Here is a 19,791-nt window from a genome sequence, read left to right as displayed (position 1 = left end):
AAAAAAGAAGAAAAGTATCCAAGCATCGTTACAGTGAATGATTTGCCACTACATCCCATTCTTGATTGTATTTTTTCCATCATGAGGTAATCTTTTGTGAGAAAACAACTTTTTCTACCTAATGTATTTCTAGCTTTGCATTCAACTTGTTTTTGTGTGTCGGATACTGCTGAGGAACGTCCGCTAGCAGTTTGTATGTAAAGGATTAATTTATACTTTTTTCATAGAGAGATCATGAGACAACCACTGATGACTTTGTAATGTTTACCACTTAACGTCTCGCATTTCAGGGCATCACAGGTCAAGGCGCCTTTCTTTGATGTGTGTTTTCTTAATGATGAAACGTGGGTGGGGGGGGGGGGGGGGGGGGGATCAGTAACTTAAATGTTCATGGGAACAGAAACTAATATTTGTCTTCTCCTCTCAGTTTGTACATATTATGTGTTCATTGAAATTTATGTACAGTCTTTTTTTAATAAACAGCTCATTGAAACAGTGAACAGGAGTGTGTGGTCTGTGTGTCGTAAAGCTGAATGAAAGTATACGTTGTATATGCGTCTGGGAATAAATAAAAGCTTTTAAAATGTGATCTATTGCATCATATTCATGTGACGCTACTGCTACACTGGAGCGCATTACTAAAAACATATTATTGGCACATTTGTCCAGACATGTGCATAGGGAGGCGAAACTGGCTTAATCCAGGCTGAAGGGCGGGGAGGATGTGTCTCAAACGTGTGTTTGTCCAGGAGGAGGAGGAGGAGGAGGGATGAAGTCAGGTGGTGGCTCATGTGGATAGTCCTCCACGTTTGTGGTTTTGGGTGGAGCCGGATCTGGCTGTGGGCTGTTGTATCTGTCTGTAAAGGCAAATGAGAATAATTCCAGAGATGTGGGTTTTAATAGTGGTATTCCTATTCTATATTATTTTGTTGAAGATTCCTGCTTTCCCACAGTTTTCTCCATTGTTGTTTTTTCAAAAGCAGCTGTTTTCTGACCTGGGCCTGTCTGTACAAACAGCTCCAAGTCAAATGTTGGTCTTAAGTACATCAGAATTCTCAGACTGGTGTCATTTTGATCTTATTAGAGTCAAGAATAAATACCATGCATGCATTTTTTTGAACTTTTAGGTTGAGTTCTGTTTTGGAAGGAAAAGTCAAATGTAAACATGCAATTGAACAACATACAAACTAATTTTAACTACGAACACATTCTCTACTGCCTCCACTCGTGATTTTTATGAATAATACCCCAAATAAGCCAGTATTGACATACCACCTTTTGAGGCCTGCTTTTGGCTGATTCAGTGCTTGAGCGAGGGAGTTTTTGGGTAATCATAGTGCTTAGGAGTCACTGCAGTCTGCACTCACTACAAAGCTTCTAAAAGATTACAACAGCTACCGTTGAAACGCGTAGACTCACCTTTGTGTGCAGCAGAGTGGAGAGGTTGCGAACTGGAGGCTCTCTTCATTGCAGCCTGGTAGTTCTTAAACAGGACAGTCCCATACTGAACACATAGACAGAGGACACACACTGAGATGAAGTGTCTATATTTGCTATTTAATTTGAAGCTGAAGTGCAAACAGATTCAATAGATTTCTAATTGAACTGCTCACATCAAAGTGGTTTGTGTTACCGACGGTGTTGAATCTGACCTTGGCTATTCTGATGGAGTTCACCCAAAGCAACAGTGTGTGTTCGTCGTCACAGCACAGGAACTTGATGTAGTGCGACTCTTTCTGGATGCAGGGATGCTGGGGAAAGAGTACATGCAGGGAGAACAGTGAGGTTAAAGGGCCATTCCCTTGATTTAGTATTGCATATATATATATGAAAAAAAGAATGGTCAAAACTGATGCATCTCTGCTGCCAGTTTGTATATTTGTAGTACACGTACGAGTCAGCAGAGGGCAGCTGAAACCAAACTGTTGCTGCACTTATGGACCTTCACTCATGACTACAACTGTTAAAACAGGACCAACAAAATATTTTCACTGGGAATGTGGCACTTGTTAAATTGAATCCAAAACAGACAAAAATTGGAAATCCTATATTTAACTTTTATTAGGTTACAGTTGCTGTTGCTGTGTCAAGGTTCTCATGGTTGAGAAGCAATTCTTTGAAACAACAAGGTGCCAGAAATACACATTGCAGTCACAAGTCAAATGAGCAAAACCAGTTGAGGTTTGTTGGTTTCTCTTAAGTCGTCTCACTTCCCCTCAGCATGACAAAGCTGTCATTGCCAGCCACACTTTTCGTGTCTTCCGCTAACTTGCTCTTTATGTGTTGATGTGTAGGAGTGCAGTTGTGTAAAGTCCTCCTCTGGTGGATATAGTGTGATTTAACAGTGCTCATTGTCATGGGTTTTTGTCATAGTTTGTTTCCGGTTTTATTTTGAAGTTCACTCCTCATGTGTCATGTTTGGCATGACTTCTGGTTTTTGTGAGTTTTCCCACCTTTTTGATTGTCTTTCTCTGCCCTGATGAGCTTCACCTGTCCCTCAGTAGTCCTGCACTCACCTCACCTCCTGATCACCTGTTCTCACTTCCTTTGTTAGTCACTATTTATACCACCTCAGTTCCTAAGCTCCTTATTGGTTTGTCATTGTTGCTGTCTACAGTTTTGTTACCAGTTACCTGCCTGCTGGACCAACTGTCTCCTGCATGGACTCTTGTCAACTGTGAGATAAATTTCATTAAAATATTGAAGTTAGCCTACCGTCTGCTCGGTGTTCTGCTTTTTGCTTAAATTAAACATTCTGTTACATGATAAAATACCACAAAGGGCTGCAAAGTCTATATTGACCACCAAGATGTTAAACCCCGCATATGTTCACCGCAGCCCAACTGACTACTTCTTTGCTTTTTTCACTTCTCTCCTCCATCCCATTGTTCTCGCTCCTGTCTCCAATGCTTTGTTAATCTAAACTGCATGAGCCTCCAAGTGTAGTGTCGTCATACTGCAAGAGGCCAACGAGTGCCCAACACAGCGTCATTTAAACATACACATGAACTGACAAACCTCTGACCATGTTGTGGAGAGACTACTTGTCAGATAGAAAAAAACTATCCCGCCTAAAATCACAACCTTTTTTTGTTAATGCAGATGATTTTGCCCAAATGTCTAATTTCCTGACATTGGTGGTGATTGGCATGTGAACACAGAAGTGCAGGATGACAAAGAACTAGAAACCTTTACAGCTCTATAAAGGTTGTCTGTGTTTGTTTTGGGGGGTTTGTTTAACAGAAAAACAACGCAATGTATCTAGTAAATCACCTGAAAGTGCACAAGCTCAATTTGAACATCAAGTCATGAATATGACATGGTTTGATTCTTAAAACAGTAAAAATCACAGATGGGTAGGTAGGATTTTGAAGAAGCATTTTGAAGAAAAAATACCAGAAATAGGTGCTGCTTGTTATTTATAGTTTCAGACGTACATTTTTCTCTCTTCTCTTGTCAAACCAGGACCTTTTTTTCCCCCAACAACACAGACTAAAATGTATCCACTAGGTAGATTACACAAATGTGCTCTGTAATGCCTTTACCTCATTAACATTGTAGTGATCACATTTCTTTGAGTTTACCTTCAGCATGAAGCAGAAGTTGGTGGGAGCTCTGTATTTCTGCTTGTAGTTGATGGTGCTGTAGATGTTGACTTTTTCAAAATGAAGAAAGCAGACGAGATCACTGACAGCCTGCCGGGCAGAGAAAAAAGCCAATCACCATCCTAGAAATGTTATTATGTGGAAAATATTATACACTACACATATTGTACAAATGTAGGTGTTTATGTATATGATAAATTATTCTCTGGTTATCCTGCAAATGTGTTGTGCACAGCAGAGATCCTCTTAAGTGCTTGGAGGGAATAGTGGAAAAATTCACATAATGGGCTTTACAGGATATTACGTTTGTGCGTAAATGTAATTTACGCACAAACATAGAAATGGTAATCGGAGTGGTCTAAATGCTGTTTCTCTGTTTTGTCATGTCGTGGAGATGAAATACATGTTCTCAATCTCATTGTATGGTAGGTATTTAAAAATGAAGACACTTCAAAGAAAACAAGTCAACAAGAGGTCATTTGTCTTTATTTCATTTTCAAAGAATGTCCATCATGAAGCTCCGTGTCAAGGGAAATATTTTGTTTTTCTTTCTCAAGCATTTCTTACATTTTTTTATTTGAAACACATCGTGTTCACACATGAAACCACACTGACATCGTGGCTGTGATTCACTGGAAACTACAGAGTGAAGCTTCCTGGAAGTGGAGGTGACCCTAAGAGGATGACTGTTGATCTGACTTCTCTCTTTTTTGCTCTCTCTGGTTTTTTTGACTTGATCTCCCACCTGTGTCCCCTTTTCTTCTTCCATCTCTTACTTTATCTCTAACTCGCCCTGGTTGAAGATGACAGCTCCATTACTCTCTCTACTTATGATAGTAGCTGTTGTGTTATTTGTGTTCGTTTTTTTCTGTCTGATTTGGTATTTTCTCTTTCCCCTGCCTACTGAACTATTCTTTCTAGATCGTCTTCTGCTTCGTTCTTGTGTCCTGACCTCAGAAGATTCCTGCAGCTCTCTTATGTTTGCGATTTGCACATCTGCTTCGCACAGTTTGCCCTCCATCTATTTCTTCCTCTTGGATGATTTCTTTTTAGAGTCTGCATGGACGGCGTTTTTCCTTTCTGTCTCTGTAATAGAACGACTAGCTACTTTTTAACAGTGGCGAGCCCTCAATTCACACCGTCCATCTTCATTTCTCTGTCGCTCTCTTGCCTTTCTTTGGAGCTCAGATGTGAGCAATCATAGACTTCACAGGGGGGAAAAGTATCGTGTCTCTCTGCCGCCATACTTGCCCTGACACGTTTTTTTCTTCTAATTTTCTCAATTGTACAGTTGTTAACAGACTGCATGAAAAACATTTCTCAATGTTGAAAATGTATAGATGCACTGATAAATCTTAAAAGTACTTTGTCATGAGTCATAGTTGAGAATATCAATACCACACTCATGTCCGTAAGTCCAATATAACGCCATGGCTTGAGTTAGCAGCTGGTTAGCCTAGCACAAAGACTGTAAACAGGGGGAATAAGCTAACTCTGTCTAAATGTAAACAAATAAACCCAAACAATATCCCCACTACTACATTTAAAGGTAATTTGTTTGTTTTCTACCTTTTAAAGTGTTTGATAGACGGGTTGTGGTTTTATAGGGGATTATGTGTATGTGTCTGTTAGTTTAGCTAACGTTAGCTAAGCATGGAGAAACAACTAGCTTGATGACAACTTGTTATTCTGACATTTTTTTTTTTTAAAGGATTAAACAAACAATTATAACCTTTTACTTAATGATATTTAGAAGGATTTTTTTAACCCTTGGATGGAGCCTTTATGCTAAAATAAGCTAATCGACTGCTAGCTGTGGCCCGTGAGGCATTTCCCAAAATGTCAAACTATTTCTTAAAGTGTATCGCAAGGACGGTAGTTAGTTAGTTACAATGTTAAGTTTATGTAGTTTACGTAAATTAACCTAAAATAACGTTATATAGTTCAGGTTTTAATTTTAGACACAAGTAGACACTCACTTACAGCTATCTAAGAATAGTAAGAAAGCTTCACTGTCATGACAATGTTCTCTAGGCTTTGTGTCGGGAGGTGGTTTCACCAAGTTGCTATATTGCTAACTGTAGTCTCCCACCTTTACCGGTTGTCTTGAATACGACGTGGATTTTTTCATTGAAAAACGTATTTGATCTGCCATACCTTTGTCTTTCCCTTGGGTACATAGTAAATGCCCGAGGCCCTGAGCATGAAGTAGAGAGGTTTCCAAAGCTTTTTCCCATCTTCCTTTAGGTACAGCTTGCCCTCAAGATCAGGAACAATCAGAGTGGAACCTCCAAAATGCTCCTACAGAGTCAAAGATTACATGCAAAACTTAAAAAATAAGATACCGTTCAATTTGTCAAGTCAATGTATTTATAAAGCACCTATACAAACAACAAATGTTTACCAAAGTGCTTTACAGGGATTTAAGATGGAAGAGCTGGTGTGGATAACAGAGTTGATTAGTTAGATTAGAGTGTCAAGTTTAAAACCAGAATCAAAGATAATACAGAGATTTCTTGCATGGGAACTTGCTTTTCATAACAGAGGCCAAAAGTATTGATTGTGGTGTCTGAGTAGTCAGGGTCGACAAGGTGAAAGGATTAGTTTTATTCTGGTTCGGCTAGGAAGCTTTTTGCCATCCATGATTTTACATTTTCAATACAGTTCAGTGGTTAAAACAAGATTGCAGATGTCAGCGGGAGGTACAGCTGGTTCTCGTCTGCATACCAATGGTAGGGGGTATTATTTTTTCTTAAATATGGACCCCATAGTATGCACATAAGGACAATAAAAATGGGGCCTAATATGGAGCCTCGTGTATACTCCACAGCAGATGGGTGCAGAGGAAGAGGACACACTATCAATTCTAATAAAGGCTGATCTCTCTTGGAGGTAAGAGGCAAACCAGTGAAGGGCCTGTCCCTGATTGCTGACAACATGCTCAAGGCGCTCTAAGAGGATGGAGTGATCGAATTTGTCACCCTCAGGAGAGCAGACTGGGCGCTGTGGTGGATCCTAAAACCTGACTGAAATGTGTCCAAGAAGGAGATGAGTTGAGAGAAAAAGACTATTTCCACAGTGTTTGGCTCAGATCCAGCTAGGTTAGGTTTTTTGATCAGAGGGTGTGTGACAGCATAACCATTGACCATGGAGCTGTACGTTAATGATATAATATAGCCCCAACAATGACCAGCACTTCTAGGATTATAGGCCAATTTCAATTTGTGAAATAACACACAGCAACTTAAAACATAGTTCCAGTAATATGGTATGGCAATGTAACTGACCTTGAGTAAGAGCTGTTTGGCTTGCTCGTTAATCCCACTCAAACATGCTTTCTTCTTTTTCCACATGTAAAATAACTGCAGGGGGAGAAAAGCATAGTTCAATTTACCGACTAAGCATTAAACTGTGCAATAAAACTTTGGCAAGAAGAAAACTCGTACTCACTTGAGGGTCAGTGAACATCACATACTTCTGAGGTTTTGACACAAAATAAATTTGGTTTTCACTGACGCGAGTCCACGCAGACAGGGGCTCCACTAAGTGCTCATGGTCCTCAAATCCTCTTTCTGAAATGATGGGAAAACATGTGGGCTGAAAACAGTGTCTCCTGCCTCTGTAGATGATTATTTTTGGCATGTGCTATGTGCTCTGCGTGTGATCTGAGTGCGTATGTACAGCATATGTACATGTTCATCTCACCAATCTGCAGCTCAGGGTTGGTCTCACACAGGCTCCAGTCGATGCTGCAGTCACAGTGTGTCTTCTCAAACAGCTTGTCCAAAACCTCTCGGACAGTCTGTCTCTCATCCACCATCAGTGTCTTGGCGCTGCCGTCACTCATCAGCACCTTGACTATCAACTAGGAGAGGCAGCAAGCTGGGTTTAACTCTATAGGACTGCTTCGTTAAGAGAGACTCACACAAAGCTGCTGACTTACCTTCCTAACTTTGGCTTCTTTCAGCTTCTCCAGAGCCAGTTTAATTTTCTCTGCCTTTGTCTGGGGTTTGCTCTGGAAAAATAAGAAGAAGAGGTAATCAGTTATTGTTTTCATGACATTACAATTTTAATTTATATGATTATATATATTCTAGTTTACCGTCGGCAGCCCTTCAGAGGATTTGGTAGAGCTTGATGGTCGAGGAAGGGCAACTGCTGGCTCAGGTTCCCGAGCCATTGCTGAGGCTGCTGCACAGCTGCTGGTCTGTTGATCTGCGGGGAGTCGCCCATCTGAGGTGGTTGATTTTGATCCGAGGTCAGCCACCAGAGCATCCAGGTCGTGGTCCTCCAGTTCATTAAGAGACTCTGTACAGAGATCAGGGCACAGTTGTGGCCCGAAATATTAGAGAAGAGGCCTTATAAAGGTACCAGTCCAGGTTTAATTCCTCAACATCACACTGATGACAAGATCCTCAGAGCCAGGCTAGCTGTTTCCCCCTGTTTCCAGTCTTTATGCTAAGCTAAGCTAACTGTCTCTTGGCCTTAGCCTCACATTTAACATACAGACATGAGAGTGGTAACAATTTTTTTTCGTATATCTAAATCCCCAAATGCTGTTTCCAAAACATCTCCACTTCTATCTCTCCTGGTTTCAAGAGGTTGGCGTGACCTTCTGGCACAAGAAAAAGCATCACTCCCCATCTCTCAACTGAAACCTTATCTCTTGAAAGACTGCCTCACATCTCTCCCACTTCTACATCACACTTTCAGCCAGGGCAGTGTGACTCTTGGCTCTGTAACGTTGCTGATCTGGAGATTGAAGCTTTATCTGCCATTCTTGCTTTTGATGAGAGCATCATTATCTGAACGAGCCTTTACTGTACCGTTTAGGTCTGTGAAGCCAATGGAGAAGGTGCTGTGTGGCTGTGAGTCAGGGTCCACTTCCGCAGGCATTAAACTCTGCAATGAAGAAATGAGATGGTAAATTAACAACACCTCACAACACCCATGGCAGTTGTATATTTTAAAAAATGTACTAATTCCATTGGTTGTTTGCATCTTACACAGAAGTCATGTGGGCCATATGTGTCCTTGAAAGGCTCTGAACTGTTTCAAATTGTTACATGATGAGCCTGTTATTTATCAGTGATTGTTTCCCGCCTTTTTATTATGCTCTGTTTTCAAGCTGTTCCTTTAATAGAGAACATACTGCACTCACCTCCTGCACAGACAATAAATCATACACCAGTCCATTAAGGAATACTGATTTTTCTAAACTGGGATGTTGATCATGCCGGAGCTGCTGCTTGAATGACACCTCCAAAGTTCTTAAAGTCACGGGTAAAAACAAAAAGCAGAGAATGAACCCAATCAAGGCGATGAGTGGAATCACTTTAAATCCTTTTGTTTCTCAGACTCTGAGAGGATCTATGTTTCAGTCAATATGCTCTTCCTGCTAAGTCTGTTGATAGTCTTTGGAGTGGTGTTTGTCACTGTGATGGCTTTCCAAGAGGGCGCATGCCAAAATGACATATGGAGCCTTTTTTTCTAGTATGGCTGATGTAATGTTCCAGACTGATCCCGTTCTCGGGGGTTCAATTATTTAGCTTGCATAAAGAGATTTGAAATGGACAATAATGAATTGCGCCTCAGGGTTGTATCAGTCAGAAGAGTGTAATGTTTTTCTTGGCGAGCCGCAGTTATATGATGAGCAGCTTATGTGTGCTTAAGGGAATCTGCAACGATCGCCTACGGTCCAATCCAGATGCGATGACTTCACTCTGCAGCGCCGCCTCCCATTTCTCTGTCTGATGCTTCAGTTTCAAAACAAAGACTGCCATGTGTAATCAGATAATGTACAGATTAGTGAGGTAAACATTGAGTGATTTTTCTGATTCACTTCTTGTAACCTGTTCCTGCTTCAAAAGCACTCATGGGACCAGTCGGCCAAAGTGTCTCAACTCAAAGATGTTTGATGTCACACTGTTGTTTCTCAAAACTCCAGATTACTTTTACTAATGCATCATGGGATGTGTTGTACAAAAAGCACGGCAGTTTGAGTCGGATGGTCCACCAGTTTGGCCCAGATTGAAATATCTCAACTACTGTTCGATGACTGGATTGCAATGAAATTGAATGGAGCCATTCATGGTTCTCAGAGGATGAATCACCATGACTCTGATGATCCCTTGACTCCTCTAGCGCCACCACGAGGTCTCTTGTTTAGACATTCATTAGGATAAACTGTATTATTTTTGTCCCCCCCTTTACTTTTCAAAGCGCCATCATCAGGTTTCTGACAAAATACCTACAAAACAAACTCAAAAAAACATTTGTTAGCCTTTTAAATGTCTTTGAAAACAAAGACATTCCTACCAGCTTAAGTTGTACGTTATATAGTCTCATTTAACAATTGTTAGGCAAATTAATCTGGTAAACGTCATACCTGCTAAACATCAACATGTTAGAGTTGTCACTGTGAGCATGTTGTGTTGATGTCAGCATTTAGCTCACAGCAGCAGCTGCTGTACGACTCACCTTAGAGAGATGATCTATCTCTCCAAGCAGGCTGCTGAACATGGCGTCTATGTCGTCCATCTGAGAATGGTACAGCAAAACGTTTTAGATTTTAGCTGCAGTACAGGGATTAAACACAGTGTAGGAAGTGACTATTCAGTAGCGTCAGGAACTGAAAAACTTTGGATAATTTCAGTTCAGTTTCTACCGGCACCAGCTGTTGAATAGCTTGTCATGCAGCAAGCAGAAAAGTTAGTAAATAAACTCTATAACAACATTTTTGTGGTATAGAAATAAAAACACTCTTGGACACATGCATGCCCATGCACATACAAAGTTTGGAAATGTCTGTCACAGTTGTAAAAAACAGATAAACAATATGCAAAAAGAGCTTAATCACTCCACACAGAAAAAACCCACAGACATGTGATCTCTATTTCTAGACATGCTCAAAGTTACAAGCACTGCAATGCAATGTCATTGCCATTTCTCCACAAAGTGACAAAGCAGCGTGTGTGGCAGATTCAAACTGTTTCCATGTTGCTTTGGCAGTGAAGTGAAGCACACATTGTTTTTTTCACTAGTTAACCTTTATGACCTTTATCTGTGGAGCGAGGTGGTTTGAGAATAACTCTGCTGAGTGTGTCACAGGTAAAGAAAGCAAACACACCTCCCCTCATCTGCATCATTTGGGTCCATTTCCACTTATTGATTTACTGGTCATTACTTTGTCTCATTTTGCTGAAAGACACCAATGTGAGGTGACGGCAACATATCCTAACATGAAGACCTCTGACTTTAGATTTGTTAACTATAGAAATGATCAACGAAATCACTTGAAATGTCTTCTGTAGGTGTAATGACCCTCGTCACTAATAATCTGTGATTTATGGGTGATCGCTCAAACCAAAGTACATCACATTATTTGCAGTTATAATTGATTATTTCTGGGGGGAAAAAAGGGCTTCATTGAGATCATAGTTTTTTATCAGGAAAAACTTGATGGAAGTCTGGGTTTGACCATATGGAGGCGGTACCTTGTCAGCTTTAGGGTCAATAATACATCTCACATGTGGAGCGGCTTAAAAAGCAAACTGAAGAATGAGCTCTGTTCATCTTGCCAACTATTTGAGACCGTTGCTATGTGTGGTTATCAATAATAATATATTGTAAAGCCGGAAACAGCAAATGTAGAGGCAGTATTGTTGGTAAGATTTACATACATCAAGGATTGGCACCATAGTTTGACGTGCTGGTCTACCCAGCGCGTTACAAAGTGACTCCAAGGGTCCTGACCAAGCTCCAGCATGTGACGGGATTATAGATTCTTTGATACTATACGTTTTTTCAGCTCATTTATTTTTCATAATACTTGCAAAGACACGGGTTGGTTCACATTGTGATATAGGTGAGTGCATCTGAAAGAGTGAATACATTCTCAGAAGTAAAAATCCGGGTGACTCTAAATATGCGACGAGCTATAGCGAACATCTGTTTGGCTTTGTTTACTGATACATTTTACATTTTACAGCTGGAAGTGTGCAAAGTGCATATTCTGGCCTGTATACGGAAACTCATCTGTAGACATTCGTCAGTTTAAAGCCTCTGTCCTGCTCTCTATCGCTTCATGTACCACTTGTTCTACTTCATGCACAGTTATATATCTATACACACACACACACATGCAGCCTAACGTGCATACCGAAGTACATTCAGTATGAAGTCCTGCCTGTGCTGATTAGTCTGTGTTTATGCTGAACAGTAAACAGACCATCCGTTAAACTGTAATGAGGTGGAGGGGGAAGTTGAGAGGACGGTAGTGGACTGAGTATTGCTTCCATATGAAAGTGAGTTTTGTTGATCAAGAAAGCGAACTTTACCTTTGTGGCCTCTCAGGACTTCTGCCTCACATGTGTGAAAGTCAATCCTAACTTCTGTTTCTGTAACTTCTTTGTTATACATAGGTACGTCTATTCAATTCCCGGTGCTTGTCAGTGATCCCTGGCATGTGCATCATCAAAGCATGCATTTACAAAACCACCATTGGTTTATATATGCCATGCTCTCTTCGGGCATGTCAGATTGATGCTGCCGTCTCTCACTGTGGTCTCGCACATCAAGAAAACAAGGAACCGCCAGGAGACAGACGGACAGGCAAGCAACAGGCGGACGGGCCAAAAAGACAAAACGCGATATATGGAGACTTATATGCATGAAAGGAATCACAAAGCGTTGCCTGTTGACAGTAAACCTTCTCTTGTGGTCGAGAGCTTCTTACTGTTTTTTAATTAGTTGCACAACTATCCATTGGCGGATGTGAGAGGACATGTGTTTGTCCTAAACATAGCTGATGTGGCTGCTCAAGTATTTAACTCTTAAAGGGACCAACAGAAAGGATCATATATATATATATATGTATGTATAAATATAGACATATATATATATTTACACAATAGATACTATTAGTATATCGATGTAGTATACAGTTGCCATAATACATAAGTATCATTCATAAACGTCCTTAAGAAAACATTGACTATAATTTAAAGTTCTTACCTTCTCTGTCTCTTTCACACATGGGAGCATCATAGAGTGTGTGTGTGTGTGTGAGTGCTAAAACGCTCAGAGGTCAGTCTATAAGAAACCACTTGAACACGTGACTTTGCCTGCTCTGCCTCTGCAGATATTAGCTGAACTTCCTGTGATACCAAGAAGTACATTGAACTGCATTTCTAGTCAAGCAGAGTGAGCTTTAGTTCTCTAATTATGTGCCACGGCTACTGACCATGATGTTCTTTCCTCTTCTCTTCATTTCCTACACAATCCTGGTAGAGCCATGCAGGTGTCACCGCCTATTTTGCCTGATTATGTAGCATAATTGATTAACATCTCTCTTACTCTTCTGTTAGTTTTGTTGCACGTGTCAGGAGGGGATATATTATATCATGTTGTGAAATATAAAGAGTTTGGTGACATCAGCAAACTTCCTGCATGACTCTTGAGGTCCAGTTCTTATAAAATGTTCTCTTTGCCAGTGCTTTGAAAGAATAATTATAAACTATGTATTCATATCTTCCCCTGCATTGTAACTGCAGTGTAATTCTCCTGTTTTTTTTTCATGTGTTTTGATACATTTCACTACTACTTTATTTGTCTCTTATTAAATCCTATTTTGTGTGTCTTTTCATTTTGCCTTGTGTTCCTTTTGCATTCATGCATTTTTATAGTCTAATGTAAACATGTTGCATTGCCATGTTGTTGAAAGGTGCTTTACAAATAAACAACCTTCCCGTAGCGAGGGAAAATAAAAAAAAGCCTATAACTGGAAACACCTGTATGGCTTGAGGTACCGCAGCATGTAACGAAGTAACGACTTGGAGGGTTTGATGAAAGAAGCAAGATTGAAGCGACTGTTTTATAATAAGACAACCTTTGTTGACACTCTGCAGGGAAATTGATTCAACTGTGTGATCATTTTGGAGGCTGCAGTTTGGGCTGCTGTGGAATTAAATTTAACTATGCTGACTGGTCTTCAATACGGACAGGCTGAATAACAGAAACAGCTCTCTTTATAATGCACTACAAACCACAGCCACCAGAATGATCATGAAGTTGACTCAGCTCCTCTCGAAAACAGCTTCAACAAAAACCTCCATGAAGAAGGATGCATTGTGGGATGTCACTGCATTAGTTTTTGGTTGGTGTACATAATAAACCTGCAACTGAGTGTAGACTATAATAACACAGTTGAAGTGGTAGCAGATTTAGCACGTCACTGATGATAACAGCGTCACTATAAACAGCGCAGACATTAAAAGCCTCCGAAGTTGTGATCGTTTCACAGTGGTTTCTTTTGTGTCTTTTTTAAGACGCAGTTGTCAGTTTCAGAATCATGTGTGGTCCCACTTTAGTTTAAGTGAGTAAATTAGTAACTATGTCTAAGTGTGACTCTGCTGTGTGTGCAGAGTGTACATCCGTCTTTCAACAGTCTTTTAAGAAAACAAAAATTCCCAGACTCAATACATTTATCTTGTGACTGCAGAAGATTTATAACAAACTACTTCTGAGAAGTGGAGGGTTTACGTACTGACGTGCATATAGTCAGTGTGTGTGTGTGTGTGTGAGAGAGAGAGAGAGAGAGAGAGAGAGAGAGAGAGAGAGAGAGAGAGAGAGAGAGAGAGAGAGAGAGAGAGAGAGAGAAAGATCCATTTTGCCAAGAAAATGAGAAGAGTGGGAAACATTTAAATGTTTCTAATGTGGGTTAAAGCTAAATCAAAGCCATGTGGGGTCAGGGGAGGGAAATGAGAGTAGCAATAAACTGTAATAAAGTTTACATTTTACAGGAGAGGCAGTTTTGGCTTCAAAATATCACAGAGTCCATACCACAGCACCCTAATCTAGTTCTACAGAAGAGAACAAAGCCTGATGCCATAAAGCAGAGACTTTAATTCTGACAGGGCTTGTAAAAAACACCCACAGGGCTGTTCCGGTCATCAAAAGAAATGGAAAAAGAAATGGAAAAATTTAGAAAGAAATAACTATTTTTCCTTTGAATAATGTAGTTAAATGTGAAAAACCATAAAGTAAATATCTGAAAGTCCACTGGACTATTTGGAGCTTCCCACTATAGTTCGGGTCACATCTGCTCATGAATGATCCACAGGAGTGTGAGAACAAAATAACATTAGAATAGTCGAAATATCTACCACGTGCACAGCTTCCATAGGAATGGGATGACTCTGCAGAGTGGTATGTCCGGGAAAGCGACGGGTTAATTTAAGACTAGGAGCAAAGCCTGTTGCCAATTAGGAGCAGTGAGCGCCACATGTGGGCTAGACGTAGCTATCTCCAGAAGGGGCAAAGGGGGCAGAAACCACGGTGTGCGCAATGGAGACAAGCTAAATGTCGGTGCAACCACTTGTTCAAGATCAACTGGCACTTACATTTATGGACAATTACTAATTTGGGAGATTTTTTTTTCTCTTAAAGACATGATCAAACAAGATCTACAGGACTGAAGGATTGATGCGCAAAAAGGGGCCACCATTCACTCGTGGCCTGATTTCGTTTTTACCTTTCAGCATTGCAACATGGCACGTATCTTTACCATATTTTTACTCTGTGTAGCCTCTCTACTCAGTGGGGCTGAGAGCGTATCTCAGATGTGCAGGGGGACGCATTGCTTCTCTGGCCAGGATTGGAGACCGTGCGTCGGAGTACACTGCCAGGGGCGCACGGAGGCAGCGGCGTCCCGACGACACCTTCACAGCTCTGCACAATCCAGGCAAGGACAAGCATACCCGAGTTACCAACAGGATGCTCATTTCAGTCACCACCAAGCTCAGAGCGCCCCGTTAGCACCGTACACCATCATCCAACCTCAGCAGCGAGACTTTGCGCAACCAGCGGGAACGGATGGCACCAGGAGGACGAACCCGAGAACCATCACGGCGGAGGTGTTCCATCCTGGTTGCGCCGGTGGGACCTGTCCGACCACTGTCGCTCACCGCCCGACGAGTGATGACAGCCCAACATCGGAGTGCAAAGGGATTGGATGTAAACTTCCTCTTCGGATGCGCCAGAAGCCCAAGCCTTGCGTCGGAAACGGTTGCGTTATGCATGCAGGAGACGACGGGAGAGGACACTCTTCACCGGTTCATGTGACAGACAGAGCGGCGCAATTTCTCGATGAGCTTCCAGACTTCGGGTCGGAACGTGGTGCATGGATACAGTTGACATGTGACATGAAACCAGGTCAGTATAAGTGTGAGTGATTAGCCACAACATGGAAAGATAGATAACCGAATCTACTTTAAACGATAATCTCTTAAATTGTAATAGTTTTCTTTCTATGCCCCAGGGACCAATGATCTCCCCGCAGAGGACGCTCTTGTGCTGCAGCTGCAGCTGTCTAAGAGTCAGGAGAAGCTGGTTGAGGCCCTCAGGGGCCAGCAGGACGAGGTCCAGGAGCTGCAGAGGCTCCTCACTGAGCAGCAGGGGACGCTGGTCAACCAGCAGAGAGAAATACTGGAGCAACAGAAGAAGATGTATGACCAGATGGAGCAAGTAAGGCTGCTGTGATTGAGGATGCAGGAAGATGTTGGAAGTTGTTTGTTACGGGGCAGTAGAGAAGCATTACACATTTATTTTGATGAGGTGGATGAAAAACCCCTGACCTACAGGAGTTGTATGTGTTAGATGATACTGACCGCTGACCTCCCTGTGGTGGATCTTTTCCATCTGGGGATCAGAGGAAGGGAACATTCTGCACCACAATAGCGTTGCAAATATAATGATACAGAGCAGACTGATAGGGCTGTACTGAATAATCATACATGTATTTAAATGTGTGTATTCACAACATAAGTGATGGTGATTATTATCAGGATCATACAAAAAAAAAGGTTGTTTTTTTCTTCTTTTTCTGCTTCCAGGTTAAAGCCCAGTACAACACAATGATGGACAGCATCAAACAATCATCTCTCCAGAACCTCCAGGGGGAGCTAGACAGTCACATGGAAACAATGAACGGGCAGGTTGGAGCTCACTCAACACAGCAGGCTCTCTCGCTGCACAAGGTGGACATGGAGGCCAGCGTGATGGAGGTGAATCAGGAATCAAGGGTGTACAAGTGTATTCTTATAGTGTACAAAAAACAGCAACCAGACAGTCGATGTGATACCAGATGTTTCCATCAAGAGAGAGCTAACTAGTTTGTAAGAAAAAGGCACTGTGACCAAAGTCATTTGTTTCTAAAGTCATGTACAAAACTTAAAAAATAATAATGTAATTCTTATATCAGTCTTTGTCTTGGGCTACTTCAACTAGCAAAATGGATTGGACAAGTAAATGACATATATGCAATATATGACATCTGGTTAGCTACTCCGCAGAAGCCATCTTTATACGATGTACAGACCTGACTGTGATGGTCAATGACATGTTTGATGCCACCAGGTGGGGCGCACCCTGATGGCCTGTGGGAGCTGCGGTCCTGAGGAGTACTGTGGCTTCAGCAGCGGTCATCCTCGCTGTGAGAAATGTACCGTCTGTCCTGCCGGCTTCTTCCTGGTCGCACAGTGTTCAGTCCACGCAGACAGAATCTGCCAGGTTAGTAGTACTATCTTCATGCCAGTTGAACTCGTGGACACGAACAGGACTCATACGATATGACAAAGCTTTAGCTCAAAAGCGTGGGAGACAAAACAAAGCTTGTGGTGGTGGGTCCCTGAGTTACAGCAGATTTGTCCACTGTTTCACCACTGAATACTATCTGGAGTAGAAATGATCTAGATTAGTCATGACCCAGAAGGCAAACTAAAGAAACATGCGAAACAGGATAAGTGTGTGTGCAGTGAGGGAGTTTGGGTTTGTGGAGGGTTGTTTTGCAGGAAGAAAGCTGCCCGCTAACTCATGAACGGGGTGAAGGGGAAGCAAAAAATAAAGTTGCGGCTGGAAAACCCAAAAAATGAGCTGAAGACGGAATCACAGACTTTGAGTATTGATCACAGCTGCTTTAAAATGGATTCAAAGTGTCGATTTATTCATCGTTACAGGACAGAGACGAATGCCTTGAAATAGGTCATCTGTGTGGAGACCAACAGAAGTGTCTCAATACTCCAGGTAACATGAATTACTGAGAACTTTTGTCAATATTGCCTGCAGTTGATTACAACTTTAAAGTCTCATTTGGCCTCTCTTGCATTTGTTGAACTACAAACTTAGTTTTAGACTTAGCTCTTTGTTTCCCTATCATCAGGTGGATTCAGGTGCCAGGGCATGACAGAGCGAGAAGCCAACTCCGGAATGTGTGGCCACGGCTACTTCTACATCTTGGACATGGACGAGTGTCAGGCCTGTAATGAGTGTGATGGAGAGCCCGTGGCTTCACCTTGTACCTTTACCACAGACACCATCTGCTCCGGCCACGCTGCTGCTGGTGACAGCGCCCTTTCTTTGTCCTGGTCTGGAGACGTGAGGCTGCCCGGCGCTAAAGGCCACACCCTGGCTCACGCCTTCCCTAGCGTGCAGCTTCACATCCAGGAGAGAAAGGACACAGGCCTGCTGTCCGCTGAGGACGGGCACCTGGTGCTCAGGCAGCACGGTCTGGTCTGGCTGGATGAGAATCTCTCTGTGAGCCACGGCTGTCGGAGCTTCATCCAGTTGTGTGTGCGTATCAACAACACAGACGGCTCTGAAGGCCGTGACCTCAGTGGTATTAGGGTGGAGCAGCAGGAGGGAAGGTCTCTCCAGAGCGTCAGCATCAGCGGGGTAGCAGAAGTCGCCCCAGGGCACATGATCTCCCTCCTCCTCCGGAGCGCCAGCCACCACTGTAACGAAAGCGGGGAAGGTCTGCAGCTGTACGACCCTTCAGCAGCTCAGCTCAGTCTCCTCTGGCTCTCCCATGACACCGGGGCTGTGGCCATGACAGCACAGGCCATTGTGTCCGCACACTACCACACAAACTATCGCCCGGTCTTCCGCACCACCTCCACCTCTGACCCTTACGTGGTGGGGCTGACTCATGATGGCCGTGGGATCCGTTTTGCAGAAAGTGGCACCGTGCGTTTCGTGTTTCAGCAGGCGTTGTACTCAATGGGCCAGGCGTGTGTGAGTGAGGGCTTCCAAATGTTGGCGTATCTCAACCATAATGGAACGGGTATGGAGCTGTGCCGTACCTTCAAACCAGGCGTCCACTATCGAGACACATCCTTATCTCTGTCGGGAGCGGCAAACGTTGTCCCTGGGGACACACTGGGCTTTGAGATCCTCTCCCCTGCTCAGTGCAACGTACGGTTCTTTGGCGACGAGACAGGCATCAGTATCCTTAGCTTGGTTTGGGTCCCCGCTGCTATCTCTTCTTCTCTGTCTGCCTCCGTGTCTCACACCGGCCTTCCCTCAGGAGCAGTTCGAAACAAGCCGCTGTTCTTCCGCCAGACCAGCGCTCAGGTGTCCCAGATGGGGCTGCTAGGCAAGGGATCCGCTGATCAGAGACGAGATTTTGTCTTCAGGGAGAGTGGCACAGCCAGTGTGGCTCTGGATCTCAAACTTATTCACTCCTGCAACCTCATCAAGGTGACTCTTCTGAAGCGAAGTGATCCAGAGGGGTCAGGAGGAGGACGGGAGGCGGAGGGTTCGCGACCTGTCACTCTGGCCCAGCAGGTTGGTGGTCAGATGCCTGAGGGAAGCCAGTGGGCCAGTGTTAGCCTGCGGGCGTCTTTCCAGGTTCATAACAGCACAGCAGTGTTCTTCACAATGGACTGCGTACGCGGACGAGTCAACCAGATCAGCTACGAAACAGGAAGCGGAGTGTCAATTCTCTGGGTGGCAGCATAACATAATAATGACAAAACTTAACCACGTTTTTTTATGTGGTTTCCAGTTCAGTAGACCAGATGTTAAGCAATTTATATGATTGAGTAGTTTCATTGGTTTGATTTTGGAGGAATAGTTTAACATTTTGGGAAAGATGCTTATTGCTCTCTTGCCTGGAGTTGAAAGAGACTATTAAAACCACTCTCATAGCTGTCTGTTAGATATAACGCTACAGCTAGCAGCCTGTTAGCTTAGCTTAGCATATAGATTAGAGAGAACGGGGGAAATGTTAGCCTGGCCTATCTTTGCTCAAATGTAACAAAATAATAAGCTTATTAGCACATATAAAACTCAGAAACTTTTGTTATGTCTTGCTTGTTGAATCCACACAAATATAATAAAAGTGGAAATG

General features: G+C 42.6%; 1 protein-coding gene across 1 annotated transcript; it reads right to left on the bottom strand.

Annotated features, from left to right (window-relative positions):
- Positions 1–729: 729 nt before the first annotated feature.
- On the bottom strand, positions 730–12,653 carry LOC306706048 (amyloid beta A4 precursor protein-binding family B member 1-interacting protein-like; the record flags this gene model as incomplete). Its single annotated transcript, XM_079172959.1, has 13 exons — positions 730–857; positions 1,420–1,504; positions 1,653–1,751; positions 3,585–3,695; positions 5,763–5,906; positions 6,893–6,967; positions 7,056–7,177; positions 7,311–7,470; positions 7,549–7,620; positions 7,708–7,913; positions 8,432–8,507; positions 10,086–10,145; positions 12,621–12,653. The coding sequence occupies 13 exons, from the start codon at positions 12,651–12,653 to the stop codon at positions 730–732; spliced, it is 1,371 nt and encodes a 456-aa protein (XP_079029085.1).
- Between the last annotated feature and the right edge of the window lie 7,138 nt (positions 12,654–19,791).

This window comes from Pholis gunnellus (assembly GCF_910591455.1).
Source record: "Pholis gunnellus genome assembly, chromosome: 14".
Taxonomy (NCBI): Eukaryota; Metazoa; Chordata; class Actinopteri; order Perciformes; family Pholidae; genus Pholis; species Pholis gunnellus.
The sequence above is the reverse complement of the archived record's forward strand: the minus strand, read 5'-3'. Positions and strand labels throughout refer to the sequence as shown.